Source organism: Malaclemys terrapin, chromosome 8 (assembly GCF_027887155.1).
Source record: "Malaclemys terrapin pileata isolate rMalTer1 chromosome 8, rMalTer1.hap1, whole genome shotgun sequence".
NCBI classification, from domain to species: domain Eukaryota; kingdom Metazoa; phylum Chordata; order Testudines; family Emydidae; genus Malaclemys; species Malaclemys terrapin.
The window spans coordinates 81,828,221-81,854,785 of NC_071512.1; the positions used below are offsets into that span (position 1 = coordinate 81,828,221).

General features: G+C 41.7%; 1 protein-coding gene across 1 annotated transcript in view; it reads left to right on the top strand.

Moving 5' to 3' along the window:
* Window positions 1-11,161: 11,161 nt before the first annotated feature.
* LOC128841664 (uricase-like) overlaps window positions 11,162-26,565 on the top strand; it is a 30,670-nt gene continuing 15,266 nt past the window's right edge. Inside the window, exon 1 of the mRNA XM_054036918.1 lies at window positions 11,162-11,234. Within this exon, the coding sequence (XP_053892893.1) occupies window positions 11,205-11,234 (30 nt within the window). The 5' untranslated portion in view covers window positions 11,162-11,204. The remainder of the gene's footprint in view (window positions 11,235-26,565) is intronic.

Sequence of the window (26,565 nt, forward strand, 5' to 3'; positions counted from 1 at the left end):
CCATTCCAGGAATGCTATGTTGGTTCAGGTGTCCATACTTGGAAGAGGATATTGAAAAATTAGAAATGGTTCAGAAAAGAGTTACAAGAATCATTTGAGATATGGAAAATATTCCGTGCAGTGAGAAATTAAAAAAATTCAAGTCTATTTAGCTTATCAAAGATAAGGTTAAAGGCTACTTGATCATGGCCTAGAAGTACCTAAATGAAGAGAATGTTTATGACAGTAGAAGTCTTTTTACTTTAGCAAAAGCAGAACTAGATCCCATTGCTGGAAATTTAAGATTGACAAATTAAGACTAGAAGTAAGTGCAAACTTTATAATGAGGATAATTAACTATTGGAACAACTTACCTAGTGATGTGGTGGATTCTCCATCATTTCAAGTCTTTAAATAAAGAATGGGTGTCTTTCTCAAAGATATCCCCTAGTTCGACAGGAAGTTATGGACTGGATGCAGGAATCACTTGGTGAAATTCTGTGGCATGTGTTTGTGCAGGTCAGACTAAATAATCACAACAATCTCTTCTCGTCTCAAATTCTATGACTGAAACATCAACCAGGAAGCAGAAAAAAACCTTATAAAACCCTGCTGCGTGTTTGTATCAGGCTGGTTTTTTTGGAAAGTATATATCCATTTTTGAAAATGGTTACAAAAAAACTGAGAAGCAAAAGGCAAATGGGCATGCATCAAACAACAAAAAACAAAAGCTTATAAAAAAAAGGACAAACTATGCAAAGAAAAAACAATTTTAAAAAAGGGAAAATGGGGGTTAAAAACTTCAGGTGTGCATTGCCCCCCTCTTTGTGGTCTGTGTGTTTATTTATATTGTAAACTTGTTGGGGCAGGAACCTTTCTTCTCTTGCGTCTATAAAGTGCCAGGCATATTTTTGGGCAATATATAAATAATACTAATATTGAAATAACAGAAGGCAGTGAATATTGTAAAACATACACTGTTTACCCCCTTTTCTAGATCATTTATGAATATGTTGAATAGTACTGGTCCCATTACAGACCCCTGGGGGACACCACTATTTACCTCTCTCCATTCTGAAAACTGATAATTTATTCCTACCCTTTGTTTCCTATCTTTTAACCAGTTACCGATCCATGACAGCTTACTTTGCTTAAGAGCCTTTGGTGAGGGACCTTGTCAAAGGCTTTCTGAAAATCTAAGTGCACTATATCCAATGGATCCCCCTTGTCCACATGCTTGTTGAACACCTCAAAGAATTCTAGTAGATTAGTGAGGCATGATTTCCCCAAAAACCATGTTCACTCTTCCCCAACAAATCATATTCATCTATGCATCTGACAATTCTGTTCTTTACTATAGTTTCAACCAGTTTGCCCAGTACTGAAGTTAGACTTACCGGCCTACCCTTTGTTTCCTATCTTTTAACCAGTTACCAATCCATGAGAGGACCTACCCTCTTATCCCATGATAGCTTACTTTGCTTAAGAGCCTTTGGTGAGGGATCTTGTCAAAGGCTTTCTGAAAATCTAAGTACACTATATCCACTGGATCCTCTTAGTCCACATGCTTGTTGAACCAGTCAAAGAATTCTAGCAGATTGGTGAGGCATGATTTCCCTTTACAAAAACCACATTGACTCTTCCCTAACAAATTATGTTCATCTAGGTGACTGACAATATTGTTCTTGATTATAGTTTTAACCAGTTTGCCCAGTACTGACGTCAGGCTTACCAGCCTGTAATTGCCGGGATCACCTCTGGAGCCCTTTTTAAAAATTGGTGTCACATTAGCTATCCTCTAGTCATTTGGTACAGAAGCTGATTTAAATGATAGGTTACATACCACAGTTAGTAGTTCTGGAATTTCACATTTGAGTTCCTTCAGAACTCTTGGGTGAATACCATCTGGTCCTGGTGACTTATTACTGTTTAATTTATCCATTTGTTCCAAAACCTCCTCTAATGACACCTCAGTCTGGGATACCTCATTCTAAAAAGAATGGCTCGGGTTTGGGAATCTCCCTCACATCCTCAGCCGTGAAGACCAATGCAAAGAATTCATTTAGTTTCTCCCCGATGGCCTTATCATCCTTGAGTGCTCCTTTCGTATCTCGATCGTCCAGTGGCCCCATTGGTTGTTTAGCAGGCTTCCTGCTTCTGATATACTTAAAAAAATTTTTGCTATTACTTTTCGAGTCTTTGACTAGCTGTTCTTCAAATTCTTTTTTGGCCTTCTTAATTATATTTTTACACCACATCATTTGCCAGAGTTTATGCTTCTTTCTATTTTCCTCCCTAAGATTTAACTTCCACTTTTTAAAGTGCTCCTCAGAGATGCCAGAAGTTGCTGTGGCACCAGACACAGGAACCAAGAGCAGGGAAATTATCTCTCCTGTGCTCTCAATACTCCTGCTGGTGGTGCCCAACCATCATAGAAAAGGAGCCTGGCAGCCTGACTAAAATGAAAAAGGGGGAGCAACTGGGGGAGGGTGGGGGAAAGAGAAAAGGGGGCGGAGGGTGTGGGATTGGAGCCTGAGAGAGGGTTAGGAGCAGGGGGCAGGAGCAGATGGGGGCCAAAGACCAGGGGCATGGAACAAGGAGGGAAAGAGAGGCAGGAGTCAGAGAAGGATAGGAGCAGTGGGCACTAGGTAGGAACCAGGGGAGGGGATGGGGCAGTAGTTGTAGAGGTGGCGGGGAATAGGAGACGTTCTGAGCATGCTTATAACTGCAATTGATGTCAGTGGGAGCTCTTCTCGGAACCTACAAAGTACTAGATAATATTAAATACTCTGAAAAATCAGGACCTAGGTTTCTCAAATTGGCACCCAGAATTAGTTGACATTTTATATCAGTCTCTGTGCTTCAGTTCCTGGGGTTTCAAATGGGGATAATGCCATCTCACGTCACAGAGTGTTGTGAAGATAAATTCATTAATGCTAGTAAGGGACTAAGATGCTACAATGAGAGCACCATCAAAAAGCTAATTAAGAAATTAAGTTCTGTAGTCAGTGCAGGGTTTGGATGGTGTGCAGTAAATAATGCACAGGGCCACCCTCTGAATGATGAGGACAAAAAGAAACACTGAATAGCTACCCATTCAATGTTCACTGTCCATCCTATGCATTGAATGAGACAGGGGGCCTGTGGAAAAAATTGTAGGTAATTATGGAACTGAAGATTGTTTCATAATGCATACACCAAAAGGGGCTAAATTAAGGTTGCGTGAGCCCTTAATTTTGGCATTTCCTAACTTCTGAGTGCTTGACTTTGCAACTTTAATATCTTTGGATGTAATTATTTGTGTGTGATATGTTTCTATATACTGTAGGCATTAGTATGCTATTCAATATCAAGCCACCTTGGAACATGGTAATGAAAGTGTTCTCTCTTGCTGAAAGAAATCCAAGTACTTTGAGCATAATCTAATATAAACACATATACCTTCCAGTACAGTAGTTGATTGTTACAGAGCATATACTAGGAAAAAATAGAGAAACTTGGTCCAGGTAAGATAAAGTAATCTTGGTCAAATAACAAATGTAGTGGAAATAGATGGGAGCTGTGTAAAGGACTCGTGTGGTTCAGGTACTAATTATTAGTTTGACAAACTCTCAGGGATCTGCAGTATGTGAAGTGATACTATGCACTTGGAAAGCTCAAAACTTTACCAGTAATGAAACAAGTAATACAAATGTTAAGTTTTGTTGCTGAACAAAGCAATGAGATTGCAGGGGGTCAGAACCTGCCTAATGGACATATTCTTCTCTGATGGAACACCACTGCTGTCCATAGAGTTACACCAGTGTAATCACTGACTCCTTGTGGGGTCTCTGGTGTGCCATGCTACACCATTTCCTGGTAGTGCACCAGGTGTAGTATTCCTAGACAAGTGCAGTAGATGCTTCAGCTGCCAAAGCTCTATGGGCCTGTCAAGGTCCCTTCCCCACTCTGAACTTTAGGGTACAGATATAGGGACCTGCATGAAAACCTCTAAGCTTCTCTACCAGCTTAGATCTGCTTTTGCTGCCACTACTCCCAATGTGCTAACTCCCTTCCCTGGGTAGCCTTGGGAGACTCCTCCACCAATTCCTTGGTGAACACTGATCCAAAACCCTTTGGATCTTAAAACCAGGAGGAATTAATCATTTCCCCCCCTTCCCTTTCCCCCCATCAATTCCTGGTGAGTCCAGATCAATCCCCTTGGATCTTAAAACAAGGAAAAATCAAGCAGGTTCTTAAAAAGAAGGCTTTTAATTAAAGAAAGAAAGGTAAAAATCATCTCTGTAAAATCAGGATGGAAAATAACTTTACAGGGTAATCAAATTCAAAGAGCCCAGAGGAACCCCCTCTAGCCTTAGGTTCAAAGTTACAGCAAACAGTGGTAAGCACTCTAGCAAAAGGAACATTTACAAGTTGAGAAAACAAAGATAAAACTAACACGCCTTGCCTGGCTGTTACTTACAAGTTTGAAATTCGAGAGACTTGTTCAGAAAGATTTGGAGAGCATGGATTGATGTCTGGTCCCTCTTAGTCCCAAGAGCGAACAACCCCCCAAAACAAAGAGCACAAACAAAAGCCTTCCCCCCCACCAAGATTTGAAAGTATCTTGTCCCCTTGGTCCTTTGGGTCAGGTGTCAGCCAGGTTACTTGAGCTTTTTAACCCTTTACAGGTATAAGGATTTTGGTGTCTCTGGCCAGGAGGAATTTTATAGTATTGTACACAGGAGGGCTGTTACCCTTCCCTTTATAGTTATGACAGGGCCTTAGCAGCTGGTGGGTCCCAATATGCACTCCACCAATTGCTTACAACACCATGCTCTAGACTCTAGGGGCATCATTTCAAAAAACATTCAGGAGGAGAGGGGGACAAAATTGTGTCAGTATACAGAACATTATATTATATCCTGTAATATCTGGGGGAGGAAAAAAAGCAGAAGACATAATGGAGCACATAGACCTATGAAAAGTCTGGGGGAGGGACACAACTGCCCCCCTTACTCCATAGCAAATAATGCTCCTGCCAGACACCCTGCCTCTGTGACCCTATTCCTCACCAACTGCTACAGAATCTTTTCCTTCCTTATGACCTACCACCCTGCAGCTAAGAGCAAGTATAGCTGTAGCTGATTTGCTCTCAGCACATCCATCACACTGTCCTCTGCTGACCTTTTACTGCTCAGCAGACTGATCATACTAGAGAAGAATCCATACGTGTCAACCTGAGCTCATCATACTAGGAAACCTCCAGCTAGGCTAAAAAATAGTATATGATTTTATTTTTTTGTTAATTTTATTGTTTTTCTTTGGGTAATGAAATTAGTATTTATGAGTATGGAGAGGAAGTGTCTGTATGTGACACATGTAAAGCATACGCCTAATTATTTTTTTATTTTTTTATTTTTTAAAAAGGGAGCATCTAATTTTGGGTGTCTCCATTTTCAAATGCCCAGCTTAAGACATCTTGGCACCTGATTTTCAGAAGTGCTGAGCACATGCAGCTCACATTGATTTCAACTGGTGTTGTGAGCACATGAGGTAGGCACACAAATTCACAGGCCACTTTTGAAAAACTTGGCCTTAATTTGGAAAACTCAATCCTGAGAAGGTATGAGGAAGCCAAGGTTTGCCCTCAGGATCTCTGATTTGCCATTGACAGTTTGTTCTGATGATGTAATGCTTGTCACATAAAAGCCTTGCTAAAGAGTTCTGTGAAAACTGGTCTCTCAAGCTTAGAAAATCTGTGTTCAAAAAGCAGTAGTTATTATCCTAAGTGGATGCCAGATTCCTAATTATTACTTCAAACACAAGAACAGAACAGCATCAACAGGTTTCATTTTTTTAAAATCTTTTCAGTAGGAGTTTCTAGCCACACCTACTTCCTCTGACAAGAAAAGTTTTTCTTCTCATGACCATATGGTCAAATACATAGTAGTTTATGCAATACATTTTGTATGGTTTTTTGAAGAGCTTAGCCTAGTGTACAACTTTTACCTAAATGTGAATCTATCTTGCATTTAACATGCTGGCATATTTAAATTAATGTCATTATACGTACTTTACGCTGGATTTACTTCAGATGCTGTTAGAACCAAACCTCTTTAAATTTCTTTTTTTAGTGTCAAATCCTGGACCCTTGTTACATGGGAACTCCACACTGGTTTGACTAATCTAGTGTAAATAATGTGCCCAATACCATGGTGTCTGAGAGTGTAATTTGTTTCTGCAAAGTGTTGAGCAGTCTGATCGCAATCCAGGAAAGCATTTAAGCATGTGTTTAAGTTCAAGCATGTGAGCAGTTCCATTGGAGTAGCTAGTGATCATGAGACTAGTGCAAAAGATCAGTTATGTGCTCCTGATATTTTAAGAAGAGTCTCCCACAAATTTCCCCCTCAATTTTCTATAAAAAGCCTCATACCCAAGGCTCCATGTGCTTGCAGAGAAGGGGTGAAAGACTGTGGAATATATTTATTTGCTTTCCGTCTTAAATAAAACACATTCTGCCATAAACATGAGCAAGAAGGGGGGCAACACCAGGGGCAAATAAACGGATATTAAATCCAACTTTGTTGGAAATAGTTAGACATTTCTGGGAAAAATATACAACGTATATTTGTAGCTTAGCACAATGTTCAACATGCATACTTTAAAATGCATTGCTGGGATAAAATGGATATTTCCAAAAACAGAAATTGTCACACACAAAGGGGAAACCCTATATGACCCAACTTTACAGGCAACTTGAGAAAATAATAATTCTTGATGGATAGTCAATCAAAAAAGCCCATCCACCTCCAAGCATAAAACCTCATTTGAATCACAGAGCAGAAATTGCTGCATATGTTGGGATTCTGTACAAAGGACATTGGGTCGTGATATCCCAAAACACAAGGTCAAAAATGCTAAGCATTATTCACCGTGCCTATCTGGAGACTGAAAAATATAAGACAAGAGTCCAGGATGTCCTGTTGTGGCCAGGTGTGAATGCTGCCACTGAAGGGGAGGTATCCATGTGTGAAATCTGAAATAGATGAAGGAAGCAAAATACAAAAGAACCACTAAAACTACATGGAATTCTTGATTGCTCTTGTTTCAGTTTGGCATACATCTGTTTAAATTCTAGTGAATGACTACTCAGATTTTTTGAAATTGAATGATTACACAATGCATTATGTCACAATGCCAATAAACATAAATTACAGTTTCCTCACCATGGGATTCAAGAAAAATTAATAACAGACAATGGCCCACAATTTAGAAGTGGATCATTTGGGCAGTTCTCTTTCACAGGTCAGTTTAAGCACACCATGTCATATCCATGCTATGCACACTAAAATTAATTAGCAGAAAATTCAGTAGACACAGAAAAGAGCTTGATTATTTAAAAGAAAGAAAGAAAAGCAGGAGCAAGAACACTGATTTCCAGGGATCCAGCCGTACTCTTCATTCAACGCAACTCACAGTGCTTAACTGGAATCACCAGTTCAAAGACTGATGTTCAGAAGGACAAAAACCTCAATGCCAACACCTAACCAGCATTTGAGTCTAAGGTCTGGTCTATACTACCCGCCTGAATCGGCGGGTAGAAATCGACCCATCGGGGATCGATTTATCGCGTCCCGTCGGGACGTGACAATCGATCCCCGAATCGGCGCTCTAACTCCACCAGCGGAGGTGGTAGTAAGCGCCGCCGACAAAAAGCGGCAGAAGTCGATTTTGCCGCCGTCCTCACAACAGAGTAAGTCGGCTACAATACGTCGAATTCAGCTACGCTATTCACGTAGCTGAATTTGCGTATCTTAAATCGACTCCCCGCTGTAGTGTAGATGTACCCAAAGACAACTCATTCTGGCTATGTCTACACTACTGCGGTAAATTGACCTATACTAGCAACTCCAGCTATGTGAATAACGTAGCTGGAGTCGACGTGCCTTAAGTTGAGTTACCGCAGGGGGGTCAACGGGAGAAACTCTCCCGTCAACTTACTTTACTCTTCTCGTCGGGGGTAGAGTACAGGGGTTGACTGGAGAGCGATCTGCTGTCGATTTGGCGGGTCTTCACTAGACCCACTAAGTCGACCACTGGTGGATCGATCTCAGAGTGTTGATCCCAGCTGTAGTGTAGATGTAGCCTCTGAAGTACTTGTAAAAGAGCTGCATGCCAATAAACTAGAACAGAAGTACACAGTTACCTCCATTCCAAGTCAGACGGAATGTTAGATTTCAAACAAAAAGTGGCTGGGAGCTTGCTAAGGTAACTGCTAACCACCCACACCAAGGTTAGGCATCATAACCTCCCACAGGAGGAACAGAAGACACCTGAGATAAAACCAAGGAGAACACTGGCTTTCTGTTTCTTGAGGGCATCCAGGATGCTATCGGCAGTGCTCAGAAACACCTGTCCACATTCACTGAGAATGAGCACCATCAGGTATATTAGACACAGACTCCAGGTGATGAATCTGTCTAAGCAACTGATGAGACCATTGCAGAAGGAACTGTTTGGAGAACAAGAAATGGCTGTGTGATCAAAAAGCCACTGAGGTTCAACGATGGTAGTTATTGACCCATGTCCAATGCTCAGATGGAGGTTCTATACATCTCTACCTATGTATTTTATGAATTATCTATATTAGTTTGTGGCTGTTATTTTTAGTAGATATTATATTATTTGCATTTGATATTTCAAAAACAGAGCATATGTAACAGGAACCACTGGAGGAAGCGAATACTGAACCCTGCCATGTGACAGTGGTACCAACCTTATGTAATTATGACCCATTTTGAGACTCTGTCCAGGAAATAAAGATCAGTCCCTTACCAGCATTCCTGCATGTCACATCTTTATTGCATTAACATTGTAATTAATTTCACTGACAATCATTTTAGGCAAAACATCCAGCTAATCATTCAAATCCAAATTGCTTCACACAGCTTTCAAAATCCTCAGCTGTTCCCTATCCGGCAGCCTACATTTCCTGCTTCCTCTCTTCAACTCCTAGTATGAATAGGGTGACCAGATGTCCCGATTTTATAGGGAGAGTCCCGATTTTTGGGTCTTTTTCTTATATAGGCTCTTATTACCCCCCACCCCCGTCCCAATTTTTCACACTTGCTGTCTGGTCACCCTAAATTTGAAGTTATGCATACTCCATACAAATGTTACCTTGAACATTGCCAAGTGCTGTTGCTGGCTATCTTGTCTCAGTTAAGTACTTTTTCTGGAAATGTTTGTACTTTGATCCTGAAAACTCCATGGAGTGGATTGATAGTACAGCACCATATGAAATGTGTACCATTGGAAGGGGGGCAAATGAGGTGTATTCTTTGGCAGGACATTTTTAAAAAATACCAACCATTGAGTGGAGTCAAGCTCATTCTAAGGAAATAGAACTAGCTCTTCAGAAGTATTTTATGAGCAAGAGACAGAAATCTTTCTGGAAAAGCTTTAGTAGTATCCAGGGAAGAGAGAACTCCTTAAAGGGCCTGGAAATCATCCCAATCTTCACTCAATTTGGTGGCAGAATTTTAACAAGGAGGGGGAGCTCAACAGTTCGACTGGCTGTAAGTAGTTGTGGATGTTGCCATCATGCGGTGATGACATTGTATCATCTTGCATGACATAGGGAAGAGAATGGGACAAGGGGGAGCCCAGAATGGGGTGAAGGGGGGACTCTAACTTTGCTTTTAGCAGAGGAGGGGGAGCTGTGCTCCTCCACATTTCTCCTTGCTGTCCATGCCTGCTGCATGATGGGACCCACAGAGATGCTCAGGAAGGTGGGGAGATCTTTCAAATGAGCTCCCTGCCCTTGAATTTTTCCCAAGGAGCCCCCCACAGATCTTCATTCCCTTTTGTCCTTGTGCAGCCCCTGGGAACAAGGCCTGCAGAAGAACTGGGTGAGAAGAAAAGTGGATGAGTATGGTTCCCAAAAAGGGGGGGAAGTGCCAATGGGGAGCATTGGATGGAGGTGTTGGATGGATGTGTCCTCATCCCCAAGCACTGGGGAGGAACAGGAGACACTGTGCCTCAATCCATGCTGCTTCTCTCCAAACTGTTCTGAACAGTGAGAGAGGAAGGATGGTTTAGTGCTTAGGGCGCTAACGTAGGACTTGGGAAACAAGGGGTCGAGTCCCTGCTCCACTACAGACTTCCTGTGTGACCTGGGCAAGTCATTTAGCTTCTCTGTGTCTCCGTTCTCCATCTGCAAAATGGAGTTCATAATTCCTTCCTTCCTCCCTGGGGTGTTATGAGGGTAAATACAAATAATGTTTGTGGGATGCTCAGATACTATGGTAATGGGGTCAGATAAGGACCTAAGATAGATAATCATCCAGTACTGATCTCTGGGACATGCACCCCTCTGAACTTCATCATGGCTAAGCATCAGAGTAACCTGCCCCTCTCCAGAGCCTAGGAAACCACACATGCATAGGGCCTCTCTGATGTCATTCCTAGCAGCCAGCATGGCAGAGTTATGGACTGCTCCCAGGGGGTGAGGTCTGGCAGCACACAAGGTATTTCTAGACTGCAATCATAGGGTGTGATTGCAGCTTGTGTAGAGATAGCTTGAGTCCTGGAGCAGTGAAGCCATTTTAGTGTGGGCTGCAAAACCTACGTGAAACCCTGGGTAACTGCTGGAGTAGCCCAGGTTGCTACAGCTTCACTACTCTGGGACCTGAGCTAGCTAGATTAGATTTAAACTAGCTTGGGTACGTCTACTCCCACTGACGTACTCGACCCTGTTACTGCAATTTAGACCTACCCATAGACACAACAGGGTTGATGCTGAGTAGACATCCCCCACTGCAGGATTACACTAGCTTTTAGTGGGACCAAATATCGTTCATGTCTTAGCTTGTGCCATAGACTACGACAGAGTTACGATTTCACCCTTGGAATTTTTTTTAGTGATTGTTTTGTCTTTGAAGTGCTGCTTCCACTTAAATGGAACTCCCATTGACTTCAGTGGGATCAAGATCAGGATCAGTCCCCTTGTCTCTGTATTAGCTGTAGCTTTCTTTTTTGCCATAGATATTTTCCTTCATTAAAGTTTCTGCCCAGGGCAGAAAAAAAAATGCTGTGCTGCTGAATGAATTGTGAAATATTTGCATTTGTGAGGCCGAGCCCTCAATCATTGCTCCTCCTCTGACATTAAGGTGACACCTTTTATAGAGCAGCAGCAGCAGCAGTAATTACTCTTCTCAGTGATCCAGGACTCGGAGGTAACAATGCAGCGGCCAGCGGTGTGTCACCTGCCAGTAAGTTTTAACAAAAGATACTAATTTTCTCTCAATGCAGTGAAAAGCAGTGATATTAAATGTTAAGATATATTTTTGTGCTCACCTATTTATTTTAAAGCTGTCAAATCAGTTTAGCACAGAGTTCACCGGCAACTAAATGTGACCTGTTTAGCATCTAAAACTGAGTAGAAAAGAATGTGTCAGTTGGGAGATAAGATGAAATAAGGTAAAACTTCTAAGCAGAGGAGTTTATAACCTAATTTTGATTTTTATCTGTAAACCAAAAAGGGTATAAACAAAGGCATTTACTAACACCACCCAAATGAAAGAATGTGAAGAACCCAACTTGCTTGTTATTTGTGCCCTTTATTTAATTTGTGCATTTCTCTCAGCCTGGGCAGCGAAAATGAATGAATTACTTTAATTTTCAGGTTCTCTGCTCTAATGTTTGGGTTGCAAATGTTGCAGGGGAAATTTTATTAGTTTAAAACCAACTGTTGTAATTGGAATTTTTTTTTAAAAAACTGATCTGTTGGTTTTAAACTTCTTTTTACAAGATTTAACGTTGGGTCAAATCTAAGTTCACTCTAATGAATTGGTTTGTGTCACTGTTCAAGTCATGGACATTTCCCTCTTATTTTTAGCATATTCAATAATCTTTTAATTTCACTTTTCACTGGTGCTTGTAGATATAGAAAGGGTTTGGAGGGCTAGACAGTTTTGTCTCTACCTCACTTCATTTTTTCTTCACTGCTTAAGTGTAGTTCCCCCCCCCCCCAGATTAGTTTTCTCTGATCTTACACTGAAATGTTCAATTCAGTATTTATTTCTGTGTGTGAAATCTCTTCTCTCTTTCCCCAAGACATTCAAGTGGAGATGTCTGATTTCTGTCCCTGAATCTGCTACTAACCAGGACAAGTCACTTCAGTTTATGCCTTTCATTGTAATCTCTCTCTGCCTGAGTTTCCCCATCATTAAAATGGGGTGAATGATGCTTAACCTTTGTAAAGTCCAGTGAGTTATAGGGAAGGAAAGTGCGATAAACAGGAAGTGCTAATTATTTCCTCTTTCTCTTGGTTCTTTGCTATCCTGCCCCATGGCCTCTAACCTCTTCCATTCCCCTCCACCTCAGAGTTTCTCTGTAAATCTCCATTTTCCTTTTCCCCAGGTCCTCTGTTCCACCCCTCTGAGTCTGCTCTCCCCAGTCCCGAGAGCACTTTCTCTCCCTGGGTCCAGTTCCCCTCACTCCTTTCTTGGATTCTCTGTTCCTTTTTCCCCACCCTTAAGGGAGGCCTCCCCTTCCTATCTTGTTCTCTTCCCCCACATCTTGGGTTTTCTATTCCCACATTGTCCTTCTATCCTCCGTCTCTCTCTAACCATCATTCCCTACCTCCACTGCTATTGGCTCTTCACCTCTCATGCCTTCTGCAACCTCACTCCCTTTCTCGTTTCTCTCTCTCCATCAGTTGTCTTCTCCTCTCCTGCCTTGGGTCCTTTGTTTCCTTGACTTGCTCTCTCCTCCTCCAATTCTCATCTCCTGTCTCCTGAGTTCTCCTCCTCATTTCACTCTCCTCTTCACTCCCATTTCCCCAGTCCCTTGCCTTTTTGCACAGGTGATTGCAGAGAGGAGGGGTAGGCAGGGCTCTCAGGCAACTGGGAACAATTGTAGTAACTGCTCTCCCCTGCACACAGTGACCCCTGCAGAGGCAGAGGCAGAACTGCTTCTGTGTTCTGTGCCCTGCTCATTCTCTGCCCACCACCTCGCTATGCATGTGCTAAAGCAAAATGGCCAGCTCTATTTCTCTCTCCTTGCAGGTCCCATTTGCTTTCAGGGTGAGGGTGATCATATCTATATGGATTGGAAGGTGTGCAGGTGACAGGGAAAGATGCAGGTCTCACCTGCACAATGCATTTGAGTTACTAGACCTATAAGAGAGATATGGAGCAGATTCCTGAGCCAGAGGAAACTTTAAATGCACTCTAATCCCATCTAGGCATTTCTAATGCACCAACGCCAGGGTACTGAGCATAGATCCTGAGAACAATCAGACCAATGCGTAAGCACATGTATTTGCAAAGCTGCATTGCTGCATTGAAGAGATATAAATATTGACTTCCCATAGAGAGAGGCTTAGACAAGAGAGGGGTGTGACACAAACTCTCGATCTCAATACCCCAACAGTCTGGGGTGTTTGAAATACAAGTCCAAAATGTATGGCTTAATCACATAGCTTTTAGTGAGTCTTGCAATTTTTATAATATAAAACATAAGTGCAAATGTGTGCATTGTTACTAAATAACACCCCAAGCTGTGGGAAATGATGGGGTTAGGTCACGCAGAAGTATAAAGGGTTAGATGTTCAGGTTACTGCACTAAGATGCAAAATTATGTGAATAATTTGTACACACAATTACTATGATGCATAAAGTGTATAACTCTGTGCAAATGTAAGCTGTTGGCACCAATAGCTAACAGATTTACATGCACAACTGCAGTACCCGCTTGGACAAATTAGACATGCATTTGTACACACAGTTGGATGCCTAAACTTTTTGAAAATCTGGCTCCAAAATTATTTAAAAAACCCAAAACTCCAAATTCAGTTTTTTAACTAGGCAACTGAGTATAATGCAGTCCTTCAGAGAGGCCAAGATGTCATGTGATCTTCCTGCCATCTTGTAGTTGGCACATTTATCCACATGCTTTTTTGCCTTCCTTCCCCTGAACTGGAGAGTTCGTGGGTTTCCTGATCCTGATTCTGCCTAGCTGCTATCTTTAAAAGCCAAAGAGGAAAGCAGCGAGAAGAAAATCCTTCCTGATTCACAGCAGCTAAGTCAGAATCAAGGATGAGAATAACCTGCCTAGCCAGACTTTCAGAGGTTGGGGAGCAGATAATATTGCAGCACCAATGGAAAGGATTACATTCTCCATTAAATTTGGCATGGTTTTATAGAACCCTATTACATTTCTATAGAACCGAGCTGGTTTCATCTCTATTATATTCTAGAGGATTGTTCCATAAGGGGGATGTTCTTAAGCTGCTGCCCTCTGAGTTTTAGAGCACATCATAGGCAGTTCACAGAGTATTCAACACCTCTCAGTCTCCAAAGTCCAAATTTCTGGGACACATTGTAGAACAATGACCTGAAGTGAGAGATGTGAAAAACAAAGGAACACAAGAATCTCTAAATATTAAAGGACTCGTTAAAAACATAAATAATGTTGTCTATCATCCCAGTGTCACGAGTCAACTTTTCTGATGTCACCAAATTACAGAAAGCAAGTTATCACAGGACCAGTTTGGGATGGAGGCCAATCTGGGTTTTAAGAGAGGGACATCCCTTCTAATGACTTGCACCACGTCCTAGTAAAATTTCAGTACCGTAGAAGTTCTCCTGCACAACTTAATACAACACACCCTCCTCTCTCACATCTCTGTTCACTTCTCCAATTCACAGCAGGTAGGAATATGAATTATTGTTGACCTATCACACACAAATTTGAATGGTCCTGGATTGCAGTGAAGACAATATTCTGCTCTTATAAAGCTGCACTGTTTGAACATTGTTCCAGCACTGCAAAGTGGTCAGTTGGCTGGGAGCACATTCCTTACTTCTACTCATCTTTCAAGAGTCTCATAATTGTCCCCAAACATCTCATGTGCAAATCTCAGATCAGCAAAATTATAAAAAACAATGAAATAATATTAAAATCAACAGGAGTCACTGACATCACTTACAATGTACATTAACCTTTTGTCAATAACAAGCTGGATAATTTTTTCCTTATGCTCATTAATATTTTACTATTTCACTTTTTAAAAATAATTAACACATCAAATATACCTTATACAATATACCTCATGTATTAAAATCTAAGTAGGGATGGATCTTTACTCTTAAGTAAATGGATTAAAAAGCCTATGGAAAATATATTCTGAACAATGTAACTTATTTAAAATGGAAAGGATATAAAATTTAGCTCATCAATAGATCCCACTTTTTAAATGTCTTTGGTTGATCCCTGAGCTGATTAGTAGTATGTTCTAAAAGGTTCTGAGGACCAATTGCTGAGAATCCGGAAGGACTGGTCTCTTAATCCATTCTGACCTTGAAGATACAAGTTCAATATCTCAGTATAAAACCTAATGAATCTAATGTATAATCTGGGTATTTATAAAGTACCTAATCACTGTGGTATCCAAGGCATGACGTTCCACTCTAGGATCACAGTACATTGGAGTAGAGAGCAGAAACCATTCAGATTTTGCCACACTTTTCCTTGTGTTTTTAGTTTTTTTCCCCCTTCTCTCGTTGTCATTTTCTATCTGTAGCTATGGAGTCTGGTCTTTCTTTAGCTCTGTTGTTGTAGGAAGGATGTTGTGAAAAAGCAGGTCTTGCATCATGCTGTGAACACAGTTAGCCTTGGGCTCATACTGATTTCTAGTGCTGAGGCATCTCACAGACTGTGGCAGACACCTGCCAATGCTGTACCTCCAGCTCCTGCATATTTCACCATGGGCACAGATGGCTTCATGCCTTTTAATGCAATTAGGGGGCTGACTAACCCAGGAAAGTATTTTTCTGAATACCTGAAAATAAAGGTATAATCATATTCACATAGTAGTTCATATAAATTAATATATGGGTGTAGGTGTTTCTGGAAATAATTATGGAGCGTAGTGATGACTCCAGTGATGTGTTGCCAATTTTTAAAGAAGGGGCTCCCACAAAGTTGTTCTTCCTCTCTTTGGCTAAACTTTGGGAGCTAAAGGTGTATATGCATGAAGAAAATAGAAGGGCCAAATAATTTATTCATTTGTTTCTTCAAAAATAACCCTCTCTTGCTGTAACCACAGCCAAGCTGAAAGGAATCACTAGTTGGTAGTAGAGTAGGATGAGAAGAAGGTACATACCATAAGTTGACGTTACATTTCCTTGCTGTTGTGAGTTTGTGTCAGGCATGCTGGGGCTGATCCTCAGCAGGTGTAAATTGTCATAGCACAGTTTACCCCAACTAAGCATCTGCCCTCTTGGGTCTGATTTTTACATCTTCTGCTCCCTTAGCAAGCAGCTTTAGTTCGTTTTAATGTTCCCATTTTGTCTGAGTGGGATAGTGCCCCCCTGCCAGAACAGCCATGGGGATGTCTCCTGCAGACACACCAGAAAAAGGATTAGGCAACCAGCTCTCCCCCATCTCCGGGCCATAGGTCTGAGGCATCAGCCTTCTTAAAGCAGCAGCCTCATCTCAACTGGATCCCCTCAGAGGCAGCACAGAAAAGATCCTAGTGGGTTTCTTCTCCAGCAGCAGAACCTTCACTCCAGAACAGAGGATGAGGTGGGCAGCAGAGGGAGAACAAAATTGGGATATTCTTTTTAATCACCTGAACAGCAGATATCGTTGTATTCGGTGTTTAACTTCTTGACAACAGAGTGGCAGATTTAAAAAGAAAAATGTACACATATGTATTTTAAAAAGTGTAGGTATTTCAAATCTAGATGACTGACTATAACATATACTAGCTTTCTGAATCAATGAAGTACAATATAAGTTTCACTCAGGTTGCCTGAGATCCCATCCTTTTAAAAGATCCATAGAGTTTCTTATTGATCATAGTACTCTTTAGGGAAATGAAGAGACTGGGATATCTATTCTTTCTTTATGCTTGCCGTAGTATGTTGACAGTAGATACCTTTCATTTGTCATGAAAATACAATGAAAGCAAAAACTAATCAAAGCTGCTTCAAATCAAAGAGAACCAGAATTGCAGTTGCACCTGTTTCTATACCCAAAAAATGTGTGATACATAAACCAGGCATATAGATGATCATATTGCTGTAACACTTATCCTTCCTCACCCCATCTCCTCCCTACTGTTTTTCACTGTTACTCATTGTGTCACATCTAAAATGTAGACTCTAAGCTCCTTGGGGTAGGGGCTGTGTCTTATTTGTCTTCTGTGAAGCATCTCTTACACTTTTGAGTGTTGTATAATAAGATAATCAAGAATAAGAATTAAAATGTACCCTTTGAATGTCTGGTTGCGAAGACTAACTTTTGGCCTGGAGGCCAGGATTATCAGACAATAGTTAAAGTGGTAGTTTGAGTCCTGAGATACTCCTGGCTATTGAACACTATGACACAGCATCTGACACAGGAGGTACAAGCTGTGCACCAAGGTGGTCAATTTGGTAAAGCAGCTCCATCTGCGGACACCTAGGCAGAGTAGGTGTGTTTATGCAAATACGGTCCACTCCTGAAGTCGTTTTCCCCCAGGTTGTCACCAGATGTCAGGGGAGAGCGCATTCAGACCCTGCTTACATTCTCCTCACAGCTGAGAATTTGTCATCCTGGCCAATTGCACTCCATATTAGACCAGGTCCACTAGTTTTCCCGTAGGATGTCTCTTATGGTTGCCACAAGCCTGTGAGCCAAAGTGTATCAGTTCTTCACTAGCACTCCAGAAGCATCATAAGTTAGCCTGTTTACTGGCCTGATAACCCTGTCATGCCTATTAAGAATGGGAATTGCTAGGGCAGGGGGGACTTCTTCTTAGGCATAGGCCCATGCATCTGCTATTCTAGTACTGGAGGGTCCAGAGCAGCAGGGACACCTTTCACCTGTTTGTCCCCACTGTCCAACAACCTAGCGGGTTATCTGATTTCTGTCTTTCTTCAAGGAGGTCTGGAAGCACTGATTGGGCAGACTTCTTACTCCAGGTTGGTCTCATTGGTGGCATGGATTTGCCAGCAACAGGTCTAAAGCTTCTGCCATGCGATTTAGGAATGAAGAAGTAGAGTTCTCACTGAGTTCAGCAAATTGAGTCCAGAATCTGGTCTCCATTCTAGGATATACCATGGCAGTGTTCTCCTCTTCAGACTCACTCTCAGATGCTTTGGGTAGTGGTGGATTAACCCCAGGTGGCCCAATACCTGTGCTAGAAGATGGCTTCGGTACAGCACCTTTTTACCACCCAGGTCCCATGCCATGGCCCATTTTGTAAGGGAGTGCCTACTAATTCTCCCACTGGTAGTAAGAGGTTCCATGTACTGTCTTTATTTGCATTGGTCCCATCTCAGATCTGATTGTAGACTGGCAGATCTCCCAGTTTTTTCACCCCCAGGTAAAGTAGTGCCTTCCATCTGTCAAGTAATTTGTGCTGGCCAGCAACTCCCAAATTTTGCAATAGAACTCTGTCTCCTGGCTGGAGCTCCTACAACCCCCGCCCTGGCCAGCATCGTACTGGTGCTTGTTACTGTCTGCATTCTTGCAGGCTGCAGCCATAGCTGAGTGATCAGCATCCCACAACTTCTCTTAATTGGGAGACATATTGCTGGTGCGTCTCAGACCTATGTCTATCCTCTGATACACCAAAGCACAGGTCCATGGGTAATCTGGTTCTTGCCCAAACATCAGGATTTATGGTGTAACTCCCATAGCATCATTCTTTGTGGCAGTGTAGGCATGCACCAAAACTACAACATGCTGGCTCAAAGTTATTGTCTGCTCTGGACATAAAGTCCCAGCATATTTAACAGAGTTTGATTAAACTGCTCTGGCTGAGGGTCACCTTGTGGTGATGAGGGGGTGTTCTGGACTTTTTAATTCCTGTGATCCTGAGCACCACCTTCAGAAGGTAACTCTCAAAACCCCATCGTAGGTTGGAATGAATACAAGCTGGACGTTCATACACTGAAAAATATTTCTCACACAACACTCAAGCAACAGTAGTGGCCTTCTGGTCACATGTTGGATATGCCTGTGCATACCACATAAAATGGTTAGTCACTAATAAAATGTTCCCAATAGTCTCTGTCCACTTCTAAAGACAAGAAGTCAATGGATACCAGCTGGTTTGCTGCTGGTAATATTTTCCAGATACACAGCTCTAATGGACAGTTTTCCTTTGAACCCACCGAGCATTTCTTGTGAACATCCTAGGCCATCCAGGGGGTTGGAAGCATTGCAGCCAGGACTTCATGTTGTGATTCTCTGCTGGGTCCAGATACCTCAGTTTTACATGTGCTGCCTTCTTGCCATCTGCTGCCTCTTGTGTTTCGAATTCAGCAAGCTACCATGCTATGCATTATGGGGTGTTTTATATCATGTCTCTTTATGCATATCATGATAAACACACTAAGTGCAAACAACAGGCAACAGAGGGCAGGTGGGATCATCCACTGCTCCCATTTATTACTGGCCCCTCGCTTATGCAGTGACTACCTCTTGTACCATTGTGCTTCTGTTAAGATCTCCAGATTCAAATGAAAGTTCAGTGAACCATAGGTCAATTCATTCATCCCCCTTTCCTCATTAAACAGGCCCAAGAAATCAGTTCTTCTTCAAGAAACCCCCACAAATGCTCTGAGTTGCCTCTCTTGGCATTCTGTACACTTTGCAGTTGAATTCTGGTTTCTGAGGAGGAAAGGGGAAGGAAATCTTTGCCTACTGCTTGTGGTGGATGGGCATTTGCTTTGCAATATCAGCCTCCTCTGCAGACATTTTCCAGGGGTGGGGGAGAAGAGAGAATCAGTCATGTAGACTGAGTGCACATATAGTGAGGTACAGAAATATTAGCAGTGGTGACTGACCATACGCCAGTAATTGATAGTGACAACTCAGAAAAAAATTATAATCCTGCAACAGGGATATGGTCTTGCACCAAAACCCAAGATCTAAAACCAGCTGTACTTCTGAAATATGAATACAAATCTAGGTTAAAATTTTGCAAATGGCCCTTGTCTTTATAATAAGCCAAACCAAAACTTCTAAACCAAACACACCTAGATTTGGAGTGTTGAAAATCCAGATCCAAAGTAAATGGACTGGGCCCATTTCTACTGAAATTGCAAATGAAATGACACTTGTATCTATATTGTATGTATAGATATTAGCATTTCCCCATTTTTTCCTCTAACATATATAGAATATTTCTGTCTGCTGCAGATACATATTGATGAAAGAGAAAGATCATAAACAGAACATTTTATTTGCTCATTTGTGTCTTGGAAATGTATTTTATTCATTTATTTATTTGTTGCAGAAGAGTAAAACACACTAGAATCACTTCTGAGCAATTATGGTTTAAAGTAGGATTATCTCTAAAAAGTATAATTGTGTAAAAAAGGCACCTTCTTTCTCCACAGATCTGCTTGCCTCCCAGTCTGTGTTCAGTCACATTAGTTAGCTCTAGGATCTAATCCAGTGCCCACTAAAGTCAATGGAAAGACTCCCATTGACTTCAGTGACTTCTCATTAACTTCCCCTGAGCAGGCCTATCAAGGGATACATTCATCACTGTGGCAACACATTGTGGCCCACCTGGGGATTAGCTCATGACCAATCTGAGGATCCCTCTTTCAGTTTCTTGCTCCATGGTCTGTCTTGCTCTCTGGGGTCAGGTTACTCCCTCTTCATCACTCAGGGTGATTTTCGTGGCTTAGCCTTCTGGCCAGGTAACTTATAGTTTTCCCCTTCAGGGGTAGTATCAAAGTCCCAGTGGATGACCATCTCAGGTAGTCTTCCACTACACTTCTCAGACTATATCACTTCCCCAGTGGCTGGTAGGGGAACACAGCCCTTGCACTACTCTGGGTTCCAGCAAGGGACCCCTCTACCCAGGAACTTCAGTCTGCTCATTCCCAGACCTACCTTGCTGCTGTTTCCCTGAGCTCCTTACTACTTCCCTTCCTACCTTCTGACTTGCCTCTGGGTTACCAGTAGAGATTCCTCTGCTCTCTATAGCTATTTCATCACTCTGGGGTTCTTGCCAGAGTCTGTATCTCAAGGCAGGATCTCAGGGCTTGCTTCCTTCTAGAAATCTCCCTTGTCTGTTACCAACTCTCCTCCTCTCTAGGGAGTGACTGCAGAGTTCCTCCCTGCAGCCCTCTCTTAGCACCAACTTCTACTCTATGTCTAGCCCAGCTCTTCCCACAGCTGGGCTTCATCAGCCAGCAAGCCTTATCAGCTCTCACTCTCCTCCAGGTGCAGCCTGTAACAGGGTTAATTGGCCCTTTCTCTCTACTCAGGACTTGTGTGTGTAGGGACCTCATCACAAGGCCACAAATGACAAATATACAGAGCAGGAGTTTCTTAGTGCTTTTTTTTACTCCTGTTAAGCCTGCAGAACCAAAATAGCTTAAAGAGAGTGCGCTGGATTCCGTTCCTTCTTATGTTTCATCAACAGCATTTTTTACTAAGCACCAACCAGTTACATCTGTGCAAACACACTTAAGGCAATGGGGTTGCACATGTGTTACTGAGGGCTCACTCTAGCAAGCAGAACCTTTATTACTGGCGAAAAGGCCAGAGAAGGAAAGAACAGAGCTTGACTCTTAGAGCCACGATTGAGTTTACTGCACAGGAAGTTTTAAAAAATTATTTTTTACTTGTAAAAAGTTGAGCACTTTTATTGCAGAAATGATTCAGAGACAATAAACACAGAACCTCACAATACCATTTTTCAGACTAGAACTGCACCTGAAGGGAAATCTCCATACTCTCTTTATGTAATGGGTGGGTACAGTGTTTGAGAACTGTGAATCATTCATATCCATCTTTAAGAATTATTGCAGTTTTGGTGAGGGAAGATCTAGGGTGACCAGACAGCAAGTGTGAAAAATCAGGAAAAGAAAAAGACCCACAAATGGGGATATAAAATCGGGACATCTGGTCACCCTAGGAAGATCAAGTGTCGGAATTGCATCAGATTGTTGACTCATATTCAATACCTGATCCACTATAACCCTCAGATCCTTTCCAGCAGTACTATCAACTAGCCAATTATTCCCCATTTTGTAGTTGTGCATTTGATTTTTTCATTCCTAACTGAAGTACTTCGCCCTTATCTTTTATTGAATTCATCTTATTGAATTCAGACCAATTCTCCAATTTGTCAAGGTCATTTTGAATTCTAACCTGTCCTTCAAAGTGCTTGCAATCCTCCAACCTTGAAAATATTGAATAATAGCAGACCCAGGACTGACCCCTGCAGAACACCACTGGATATACCTGCCCAGTCTGACAGTGAACCATTGATAACTACTCTTTTGAGTATGGTGTTTCAACCAGGTGTGCTCCCACTTTATAGTAAGTTCATCTAGACTGCATTTGCCTAGTTTGCTTATGAGAATATCCTGTGGGATTGTGTCAAAAGCCTTACTAAAATCAAGTTATATCAGGTCTAAAACTTTCTTCCTATCCACTATGCCAGTAACCCTATCAAAGAAGGAAATTAGATTGCTTTAGCATGAGTTGTTCTTGGCAATTCCATGCTGACTGTTCCTTATCACCCTATTATCCTCTAGGTGCTCATAAACTGATGATTTAATAATTTGTTCCAATACGTTTCCAGGTATCAAAGTTAGGCTGACTGGTCTATAATTCCCAGGGTCCTCTTTGTTCCAGAATTTACAAAGATGATCACTAATGGCTCCGAGATTGCTTCAGCTAGTTCCTTAAGTACCTTAGGATGAGTATCATCAGGCCCTGCTGACTTAAATACATCTAATTTATCTAAATATTCTTTAACCTTTCTTTCCCTATTTTGGCTTGTGTTCCTTCTCCCTTGTTGCTAATATTAACTGTATTGAGCAGCTGGTCACCATTAACTTTTTTAGCGAAGAGTGAAGCAGAATAGGCATTAAACACCTCAGCCTTCATGATGTCATCCGTTATCAGCTTTCCTTCCTGGCTAAAGAGAGGACCAACATTTTCCTTCATCTTTCTCTTGCTCCCAATGTATTTAAAGAACCTTTTCTTATTGCCTTTTTGTACCTTGCTAGGTGTAAGTCATTTTGTGCCTCCGCTTTTCTGATTTTGTCCCTACATGCATGTGCTATTCTTTTGTATTCTTCCTTAGCAATTTATCAATGTTTCCACTTTTTGTAGGATTATTTTTTGATTTTCAGGTCTGGTTGGCATGTGAACCACCAGCTTGGGGAGGCTAGCCCCTGGCCCAGCCCCTTCTGCCCAAGGCCCACCCCCGCTGGAGCCCCAAACCCTCCCCCTGAGGCCACCGCAGCCCTCCCACCACCCAGCCTTGGGCCACAGGAATGCCCTAGCTCCGGAGTGCTGGATGGGCAGGCCGCATGGTCCCCAGTGCCGCAGCGCCAGGTGGGAGACATGGCCCCCTGAGTCACAGCGTGCTGGGTGGGTGCGGCCCCAGCTGTCTGGAATCCTGGGCCGCAGGCCGGCCCCCTCTTGCCCTAGCCCCAACCCATGATAGGGGAAGAGCACGGGCGGGAAGCAGGAGGGGGTCTGGGGGCAGAGCGTGGGCAGGGCCACACAGGGCTGTTTGGGGAAGCTCAGCCTCCCAGGCCTGCGATACCTGCTGCCCATGTTTTCAGGTCATTAAAGAGCTTCTGATGGAGCCATGTTGGCCTCTTACAGTTCTTCTGATCTTTCCTATCTTTCCTTCACATCAGGGTATTTTGTAGTTGTGCCTTTAAAATTGTCTCCTTCAGAAACTGCCATGTCTCTTGAACTCCTTTTCCCCTTAGATTTTCTTCCTGTGGGAGTTTACCTACCAGTTCTCTAGGGTGACCAGGTGTCCCAATTTTATAGGGACAGTCCCAATATTTGGGGCTTTTTTTTTTTTATAGGGGCTCCTATTACCCCCCCCCCCACCCCGTCCCGATTTTTCACATTTGCTATCTGGTGACACTACAGTTCTCCGCATTTGTTAAAGTCTGCTTTTTTGAAGTCCATTGTCCTTGTTCTGCTTCTCTCACTCCTTTCTTTCCTGAGAATCATGAAATCTATTATTTCATGATCACTTTCACACAAATTGTTCAGATTCGCAACCAAGCCTCCATATTGGTCAGAATCAAGTCTAAAATGGCTAAAATGGTTACTTTCTCCATTTTCTGAAACAAAAAGTTGTCCTCAATAAATTCCAAGAACTTATTGGAAATGATGTGTTTTGCCATATTACTTTTCCAACAGATGTCTGGGTAATTAAACCTCCGCCTGCCGGCACCTTACCAAGTTTTATGTTTTGGATATTTCTGTTATTTGTTCACAAAAATGCTTTATCCACCTCCTCTAACTGGAACATAGGAAAATATAGCCAAGATTAACATTCTGTCTCTAACTCACTCCTTTGTGATCAGATATGGGGGGATAGTGACTTTACACTCTGTAGATTATGGACAGTTGTGAAGTTGCGTAGAACTGAAGGGCAAAGAACAGTTGTGCTCAGAACAATAAGGAGGAAACTTTACGTACTAGATTATATAGGTGGAAATACTAGTTATACACATAAGGCTAATTTTGACACCCAAACTTAGGTTGGGCTTGATTATCCACTTCCTTTCTTCTTGTGTAGTCTTTTATATGGGTGTAAAATGTGTATAAATTGCAACCACTTTGATCTGATATGATTTTACAACCACTTTGTGCAAGTGTAAATGTTTATGCCAGATGTGAGGCAATGTAATATCATGGCATCAAGTAGTATGTTATTGTAGAAGTATCACCAAGATTCCAATGAGAGTACTCACAGGTTAAAATACTGCTCAGCATGAGTAAGGATGGCAGAATAGGACCCATAGAGATAGTGTAATAATTTTAAATATATTTTCTGGTGGTACTATATTATTTATCATTTTTTATTATTATTTATTATTTGTATTATTGTAGTGACTAGCAGCCCCAGTCCTGGGCAAGGACCTCACTGTGCTAGGTGCTGTACAAACACAAAAAAAGACAGTCCTTGCCCCGAAGAGCTTACAATCTAATTCTTAGCAATATTTTAACTGTGTGAAAGGTTTGACTTGACAACAGAAGGCACCCAAATTCATGGGGGCTTCTTGTTCTAGCCAAGCCTGCAGACAATCTGCTCTGCTCTGCTCCATGAACTTCTGTAGACCTGTAGATCTGTGTTGGTGCAGATCAATCGATGCATTCCTCTTTTTATTAAAATAAATCTTATCAATTAAGTCACACTATGCTTATAAAAACGTATTTGGGCTCTGGCACTGGTTTCATTTAATTTATATTTTAGAAGGTTTAAGTAAACATGTTAACAAATGATAATGAAATATGCCTTGCTTTGGATTTATAAGCTTCATAAAGTTGGTTTAATGTTTGCCCCAGGGCACTTTGTGTCATATTGATCTGGAATTTACTCAATTGCCAAGTTTGCATCAAAGAATCCATGTACATGTACTCCAGCCCAGTCCCGGGACTCCCTTTTCTTATATACTTTGGTAACTTGTAAAGAACAAACCTTCAACAATGAAGGATTACTAGAAATCATAAATCATCCTATTGGGATGGATAAGCCAACATCCCCTTCTGCTATGTGCCACAGGAGAGCTTTGAGTCAGCAGGGCCTCCCGCAGAGAGAACTGTATCCATGAAAATAAACTTCAACTGAAAATATTTTAAAGTATGTACTAAAAGAAATAACAATATATAAAACAGAAACATATCCACAGCGTGAGTCAGTGTTATGTTATTGCCATTGTGGATGGCAGCCCTACACAAATTTGTTCCAGAGGAAACATAAATCTTAGGCAACACTCAGCCCTAGTATAAGTGCTTGTAATTCTATTGAAGTTAACAAAATTAAATCCACTTACATTAGGTCTGACTTTGGCCCTTAGTATTCTAGACACATTGAAGCACATCCATTGCTATTTAGAATAGTTTGCAGTGCAATTCTATGCTGAAAAATGACACTCTTATTAAACAGTTCTGTTCTCTGTCTCACGTCTAGCGACAGAAAATAATTTTTATTGTTTTTTACATCTGTTACCTCTTCAGACCTAACACAGCTAGGAGAGAAGGAGCTAGCTTCTATTCCTCCTTGTGCTTCTTCAACAGAATTGTTTAGTAAATTTCAATCAGTTACACCTGCAAAAATGTGCAGAAAGCAATGGGGGGGGGGGATGGAGGGGTTCCACAGATGTCACTGGGAGTCTAATTCGCCCTGAAGAGCCTTTGTTATGCCTGGGGATGCATGAAAAAGTCCCAGCTTGAGTCTCAGATCCCAGATTGAATTTCTAAGTGTAGTCACCAGAAGATGCATGTTTTTACCAACAAATTGAGCATGTTTGATAATGAAATCATTAAGAGGCAATAAAAATGGAATCCAAGGTTGCCATTATTACAGTGTTACTTTTCAGAACAAATTTGTACTTGAGCAAACTGTAGCATGCTGTGTATTTACAGACTGTTAACACAGTTTAATCTTCTTCAAACTAGAGTATTCTGTATAGTCAGCAGTAGTTCAATTGACATGGATATCCCTGATGAAATAAACAGCTCCATCAAATACAAGTTTCCCTAAATACATGCCCACATGGTTATCTAGACTACTTTCTTTGAGTGCTTCATTGCAGT